Source organism: Astatotilapia calliptera, chromosome 17, assembly GCF_900246225.1.
Source record: "Astatotilapia calliptera chromosome 17, fAstCal1.2, whole genome shotgun sequence".
In the NCBI taxonomy this organism is placed as follows: domain Eukaryota; kingdom Metazoa; phylum Chordata; class Actinopteri; order Cichliformes; family Cichlidae; genus Astatotilapia; species Astatotilapia calliptera.
Window position 1 is genome coordinate 36737744 of NC_039318.1, and position 8056 is coordinate 36745799.

The following is an 8056-nucleotide window of genomic DNA, read 5'->3' on the forward strand; positions in this document are numbered from 1 at the left end:
ATGGTAACACCAGTATATAAAGCTTTACAGTAATACAACCAAGTTGTAAAAAGGGCACGGATTACTGTTTCTTTAGCTTTCTGTCTCAGCTGAAAGAAGACAAAGGTGAAGACAAAGCTGACTTTAATTGCAATTGTTGTATTTGGGTTTTCTCTACTTCATTCTACTTTTACAGAGTAATTATTTAGTGTCTGTGGCTGAACCTCAACACACAATGGCAGAAAAACCCTTGACAGACTGGGACAGTGGTCTCTTGGATTGCTTTGAGGATGCGAGTACTTGTAAGAAGAAGTTTAAGATCTTTTTCTTGTCATTTCTGGGGTCTTAGGCACTTCAGACATGTTACCACTTTGGTGATGTATTTCTGTTTTTCAGGCTGCTATGGTTTCTGGTGCGGCTCCTGCCTCGCCAGCACCGTTGCAGGAAGGTTTGGAGAGAATAGCTGTCTCCCTTTGTGTGATACATGTTGCTCTGGTGGATTAACAGCCTGTGGGATACCTGTTTGTGTTCCTCCTGCAGTCTTGTCTTTAAGGGTTGCCATGCGAAACAGATATGGCATCAAGGTATAAAGCAGTGACAATGAGACAATGTCATGAAGCAGAAATGGAGAAAGAAATAATGGTTGTACCGTCTCTCTGCAGGGCTCTCTCTGTAAGGATATTGCAATTTCCTATTGCTGCGCCACGTGCTCCTGGTGTCAGATGCATCGTGAGTTAAAGCATCGTAAGCAAGGCCCCACTGTGGTCAACATACAGAATAACAACATTGTGAACATGCAGCCTGTTCCAGTCATGCAGGCACCCATGATGATGCCTTCACAACCAGTGCCAGCTGCTTATATGGCTCAACCAAGATTCGCTGTGGTCTCACAGTGACAGAAATCCGAGTTTGTGTTGATGTTTCTATCAGTGAAATGAGACAATGAAGTCATTTTGAATTGAGAGTATCGTTAAATATTTCTATCAGCTTCCTAATAATCATAAAAATTACATTTAGTTTAAATGCATGAGTCGCCTTTTTAGATTAGTCACTGCATAGCTTCAGTAATAATACAGAGGATTGAATTTTAGTCTATTAATTTTTCTGCTAATGAGAAAAACATACTTGCATGTAGAGAGCTAAACGTGGTGTTAGATCTGCTCTGAAGTTAACTGATGTAAAGTGTTTTTTCATCAATAAAAATATGAAATCCAAGACATTTATGATCATTTTGCAATCCTACTTTAGATTCACCAAACTCTGCCTCAGATCAGTTTACAGTTTACTGAGATTGATGAAGACCTGATGTGCTCGGCACAGCTTTCATGACACCATAAAGATCAAACAGGAGTCCTGCAGTGGCTTTTTTTGTTTTTTTAATTTCACTCCTCATTAATTTGTCTTTCTTAAAATGTGTCTAAGTGTGTGCTGTGTGGCAGGAGGAAGGACCCAAATGCAGGACTACCAGACGGAAAAATTAAACTCAATTCAATTTTATTTATATAGCGCCAAATCACAACAAAAGTCACCTCAAGGTGCTTCATAGGTACAGAGAAAAACCCAACAATCATATGACCCCCTATGAGCAAGCACTTTGGCGACAGTGGGAAGGAAAAACTCCTTTTTAACAGGAAGAAACCTCCAGCAGAACCAGGCCCAGGGAGGGGCGGGGCCATCTGCTGCGACCGGTTGGGGTGAGAGAAGGAAGACAGGATAAAGACATGCTGTGGAAGAGAGACAGAGGTTAATAACAGATATGATTCAATGCAGAGAGGTATATTAACACAAAGTTGAGAAAGGTGACTGGAATGGAAAAACTCAATGCATCATGGGAATCCCCCGGCAGCCTACGTCTAAGGGAGGATTCAGGGTCACCTGGTCCAGCCCTAACTATATGCTTTAGCAAAAAGGAAAGTTTTAAGCCTAATCTTAAAAGTAGAGATAGTGTCTGTCTCCTGAATCCAAACTGGAAGCTGGTTCCACAGAAGAGGGGCCTGAAAACTGAAGGCTCTCCCTCCCATTCTACTTTTAAATACTCTAGGAACAACAAGTAGGCCTGCAGAGCGAGAGCGAAGTGCTCTAATAGGGTGATATGGTACTACAAGGTCATTAAGATAAGATGGGGCCTGATTATTTAAGACCTTGTATGTGAGGAGCAGGATTTTGAATTCTGGATTTAACAGGAAGCCAATGAAGGGAAGCCAAAACAGGAGAAATCTGCTCTCTCTTTCTAGTCCCTGTCAGGACTAGAAAAGGTTCCTCGATGGGTATTGTTTAGGTTTTATCCGATACCGGTGCCAAACCGGTACTTTTGAAACTGTAACAGTGCTTAAACGGTGCTCAAACCGGTGTTTAAAGAATGGAGAACACAAAATTGGTCCAAAAACCTCTCATGTTTAGCTGTTTTTTTGTAAAAAGATAACAATGTTAGCCTTTTCTGCAGCTATGGGGCATATATGGTATCACTCTTGGCTGGAAGCAGTGCTTAAACAATGAAAAAAAAAAAAAAAAAAAAAAAAAAAAAAACACACACTTTGTCCAAAAACCTCTCATGTTTAGCTGTTTTCCTCTTTTTCTTTGGTCATTTTAGCCTTTTTGGCCAGGGTGAAGGGAGCATCTGCCATCAAACAAGAAGACAGCTGCATGTAACTACGACGGTGTTTGCTAGTTCACCTTACATGCATTAATGTAATAACGTGGTTAGCCTACTCAACGTAAATTAAACACGAACAACATTAAGCTACTCACGCAGAGAAGAACGGCTGCTGCTGCCATCATCATCCTCATCATTTCTGCTACACTGGCAGGGCTAGGAGCCAGGACTCTCCTCTTCGGGTTTTTGGGGGATGTTGCTAACTCAGGGTCCGATAACAGGCAACCCACCCGCAGTAGATGTGCTCGGTGTGAGGTCTCGCAGCAAGCTATCAAATTCAGTGCATTTCTCGGCTTTTAAAAAAACGCTATGCGTCGCCAGGTGTTTCATCGGATTCGAGGTGTTACCTCCTTTGACAGTATCACCTTAAAGCACTTGTTGCAGGCTGCTGAGTTTGCCTCTTTTGCCTACTATCCTCGGAAACGTAAAATGATTGGCTAGAATCTAAAGTGTATCACAGCTCAGAAAAAAAAAAGCACCGAAATAAAGCAGCGAAATGTGCGCTGCTTTTCGGTCTGGTTACTACCGTTTATGTCAGAACCGGTGCCATCATGGCACCGGATTCCGGTACCCATCCCTATTCCTCACAGTGTTACTGGAGGCCAAGGTAATGCCATCCAGAGTAAGAATCTGCTTAGATACCATATTTCTAAGATTTTCAGGGCCGAGTACAATAACCTCAGTTTTATCTGAATTAAGAAGCAGAAAGTTAGCGGCCATCCAGGTCTTTATGTCTTTAAGACATTCCTGCAGTTTAACTAATTGGTGTGTGTTATCTGGCTTCATGGACAGATAGAGCTGGGTGTCATCTGCATAGCAGTTAAAATGTATGCTATGTCTTCTAATGATGCTGCCTAAGGGAAGCATGTATAATGTAAACAGAATTGGTCCTAGCACTGAACCCTGTGGAACTCCATAATTAACCTCAGTGTGTGAAGAGGACTCTCCATTTACATGAACAAACTGGAGTCTATTAGATAGGTATGATACAAACCACTGCAGTGCAGTACCTGTAATACCTACAGCATGTTCTAATCACTCTAATAGGATATTATGGTCAACAGTATCGAACGCTGCACTGAGGTCTAGCAGGACAAGCACAGAAATGAGTTCACTGTCAGAGGCCATAAGAAGATCATTTGTAACCTTCACTAAAGCTGTTTCTGTGCTGTGATGAGCTCTGAAACCTGACTGAAACTCTTCAAATAAGCCATTCCTCTGCAGATGATCTGTTAACTCAAAGCACAGCTTTATTTGCTGAGAAAACTCACGATAACCCAAACTAGAAACTCAAAGCACAAAGCTCTAAGGGGAAAACTGGAAACAGGGAACTAAGATGTTACCATAAACACAGCACCCTGAGGGTACGACGCAGACACTAACACATCAAAATAAAACAGGAAACACAACAGGCACAGAACCAAGCACATGGAGACTAAATGAAGAGAATAAGAAAGCAGAAATAAATGTTCACTAGAGACAACACACCAGGAACACAGGGGAGGCACAGAAACAGAACATGGAGCACAGAGACAACAGTAACTAACAGTGACAGGAGGTGAACAACACACAGACTCAAACACAGGCTGAGGTGACGCGACTAAGATCACTGAGAGCTAAAGAAACCCAACAACATGAACAAGAATAATCAAAGAACATAATTACAAAGACTGAAACACAAATACTGGGTCTTTGTGACAAAATGTCTTTTATAAATAGAAACACAGAATCCAAGTGGAGTAAATTAAAAACTCACGTTTTATATGTACTTACAATGATGCTTGGTGTCAAAAACAAATCTGACAAGATTCAGTGATTACACAGCACAGAGGAAGGACAGTAAAGAAGGTCTATAAGGAATACCGAAACAATGATACAAATACAAACAATTTGATTCTTAAACAGCTGATAACTCTCTGGGTTTACATTAAATCTGTGGTAAGGAAGGAGGTCATATAGGAATACAGCTCACCGCAGACAAACAGCCAACAAGGTGAAACATCAGGAGTTCTTTGCTGTGACTTGCCTAACAAGTAAAACCAGGAAAAGAATTAAAAGTAAACTTCTTGGGTGACCTGACTATTTTTAGACTGGAGTCAGAAACGGATGTACTTTCTCATAAAACAAGAAGAGAGAAGAATCAGAGAAGTTTACTGCTTTGTCATTTTTTCAAAGCAGTTTTGTCACACAGTGCCTCCCTGTGGTCACAATTGGCAATTACATAACACAAACTCTAAATGTGACTTGTGTCACTGCAAAGTGGTGTACTGCGACTGGATAAATTAAAAAGTGAGTTAAAGCATTACAAGAAAAACCGTCATCAGTATCGAGAGTAACCCAGTTAACATGTGGCCTTTCTCAGCTGTGTAGTCAGTTGTTTTTGGTTTTATTCCTGTTCTGATAGCAAAACGAGTTTAAGAATGTTGAACTGAATCAATAAAGAGTTCAGGCCCCATTTTCAGTTTTATCTTACATCCTCTGAGAAGCTTTTGTGCTGTTGCTGTTTGTTTTGTTTTATTTAAATCACTGTTTCAGGTCGAGTCCAACAGCTCTGAAACTGAAAACTAACAAGGAACTAACCTGTTGTCACGTCATCAAATTAGGAATTGAATATTTGCGTCACTTAAATGACAAAGAAACAATGACCAGCAGCAGGTCTATGCTTAGTTAAGTCATCTGACTCTTTTAATAGCTTAAAGATTGAATAAAAGAAATCAGTTTTAAGGTTTAACTATTACCTATCATTTCCTCAGTGGTAAATCAGTTCGACCGCTTGTGAACTTCATCTATGCCAAACACAAAATCCAAAGCATGCAAAGATCCTCTTGAATGAATGAATCTCTGTCAGTTTGAACATGATGTCGTACAAAACAGAAAGCATGGGCTTAATTTGACCTGGAAACTGTGTGCAGATAAAGAGCTTATCAAATCACACTATCAATGCAAACAGCTTCAGAGATCTCACACATGGCCGACTTATCCACTGTAACACAGCAGTGTCACAGGAGGCGTGGCTTCCAAGCTGGAAAAGATTGTTTAACACCAGTTTATTATTTTAGCCATTGTGAAAAACACTGTTAAGTGAATGCTTCACATAAGTAAAACGTGTAAAGCTAAAAGAGCCTGCCTGAGGGTCTGAGGCGGTGCTGTGGCTGGTAGGGCTGCAACAATAGGGTTATACAGCTGGGAGCAAAATCTAAACTCCTTTAAATGAGTTAAATCTCAAACACGTCTTCTGAACAGTAACCCTGAGTGTTACTCAGCTGAGTGCAGGAGGAAGACGAGGTATTCAGAGGAAACCTTCACAACCACAGGGAGACCAACCAAACTCTACTATGAAGGGATCCAGCCAGGGCTTGAACCAAGATCCCTTGTTGCAACTCCTCCAACCAACGGTCGCGGCAGGCAAAACATGAGGACACAGATGTTGCGCAACAATAAACACATGAGATGCACTTCTGTACTATTTGCTCCTTTAATTCCACGTTGTACTGTCCACTATACAAAACCAGTACATGGGATCAAACAGGATACAAATGCACAGACTGCACAAACATGAACACAACTCACAAACATTACACCAATTGCTATGTCAAACTACAACATCGGCCTATGGCATCAATTAGTGCACTAAACCAAACTCAGGCTGCATACAAAAATGCATCAAAATGACTCAAGCTGTGGTCAACAGAAAGTTTCCCCTCATGTTCACGCTACCTTTGTGTCATCAACATCATGTGTGGTGAACAGGTGAGTGCAACCACCTTTATCACCTAACACACCCATGAGTCACGCCCCACACCCGTGCACCAATACAGTGTTTGCATTTAAACCAACCCTCTTAATCCAAAAAAGGAACGACTCATATGGGTCCTACATCCCTGATCATCGTAGGGGTTACATTGCGACACCCCTCGTGATCGATGAGAATCCACCAAGTAGAAACCACGTGTTTATTATATTATTTTTATATATTTTAAGCCATAAAAAACCTTCCCCACACCCTTATAAATAATTTCTACACCCTTAGTAAGTGAACCGCGATGTGGCGTGAGGATACGCTACATTTTGTAAATACCTTGGTTTAGCAGCTGTCTTCTGAGCTGTAAGAAATCCACCTTACACTGGGTAGAATTGAACTATATGTAATAAAACTAGTGATTTCATTAAACTTTGTAGTTGCTTGTTGGTCGTCTCCTCTGACAAAGATTTTTAGAAGAAAATGAGTGACTCTTTTTCTCTTCCAATTGCTAAATAAACACACTTAAGGTGCAACTAACTTCATTAAAGGATGATAAAGGCTCTGATCATTTCATTGACAGTTTTGCATGGCCTCATTGGCATACACTGACCTGCAGAGACACTCAATTCAGTTCAATTTTATTTATATTGTGCCAAATCACAACAGTGGTCACATCAAGGTGCTTTATATTATAAGGCAGAGATACTAATACAGAGAAAACAAAGTGATGTTTTTTAAATAGTGGTTTAATCACTCCCAGCTTGAAGGCCCTTTGTACGTACCCCATTAACAGAGATAAATGATGACATTGTGGTGGACCACTAGAGGGCTCCACACACAACTGAATACAAAAGTATTCAGAATACAAAAGTATTAAGTTGTGTGGTGATGAGTAATAAAGTAATAAACCAGGTTTGTTAATCGAGAGCTCTCGTATTGTCTGTGTTCACCTCCACAACTTTTTATATTGAATCATTTAACCAATGGTAGAACGTCTTTAAGGATCCTTTTAGGAATGGGGTATAACGGACACACTGATGGAGCTGAGGAAACTATGTTGTTCTTTCTTTGTGATTGTTTTATGCTTAAGTCAGTTTTGGTTGGTTTGTCGGTCTGTGAGCAGATACAGTTGCTATGGTGATGGGGTTTGGGGTCACAGCAGGGGGAGAGAAGCTGCAGGGAGGTGTGTAAGACTGCAACTCTTTCCTGGTTGCAACGCTGGACAGTCATGTGATTTCTAAAACAGAGATATTGAGCAAATGCAAAAAATCAAGCCTATGGACAGGATTTCTACTTACCCTCTGCTTGTTGGTAGGTAGATGACATTTTTGTCCCAAACCAGCACACTCATACTGCTGCATTGTCTTAAAACCATACTTGTGTGCATCTGCAAATGGATATAGCATAAGTTCAAATAAAATAATGAAACTTTGAGAATCTAAATGTAATCCTTCAAATGTACTAGTTTACAGTGTTATCATTTTAGCTCAACAAGGAAGTGATATCTGGAGAAACAAGGAAAAAGAATCCATGCAACAGACACCTACTCATAGTTTGGCACACCTTCTTTCAAACATGCAAACATCGTTGCTATGTAGACAAAGGCTCTGTTCATTTTAAATATCAGATTCACCCAAACACTGCATGAAAGTGAAGCTCTGCCCCACAAACTACTACAGTCT

At 40.6% G+C, this 8056-nt stretch overlaps 1 protein-coding gene across 1 annotated transcript; it reads left to right on the forward strand.

Annotated features, from left to right (window-relative positions):
• On the forward strand, positions 1-1081 carry LOC113008697 (placenta-specific gene 8 protein-like). Its single transcript, XM_026146313.1, has 4 exons — positions 1-12; positions 176-281; positions 376-563; positions 642-1081. Exons 1-4 carry the CDS (start codon positions 1-3, stop codon positions 873-875), a joined length of 540 nt encoding a protein of 179 aa, XP_026002098.1. The 3' UTR covers positions 876-1081.
• The last annotated feature ends 6975 nt before the right edge of the window (positions 1082-8056 follow it).

Bases quoted from the DNA above. Each gene is read 5' to 3' on its own strand.
- LOC113008697 (XM_026146313.1), top strand. The intron at 282-375 runs GTAAGAAGAAGT...TCTGTTTTTCAG, and splicing joins CTTTGAGGATGCGAGTACTT to GCTGCTATGGTTTCTGGTGC. The intron at 564-641 runs GTATAAAGCAGT...GTCTCTCTGCAG, and splicing joins GAAACAGATATGGCATCAAG to GGCTCTCTCTGTAAGGATAT.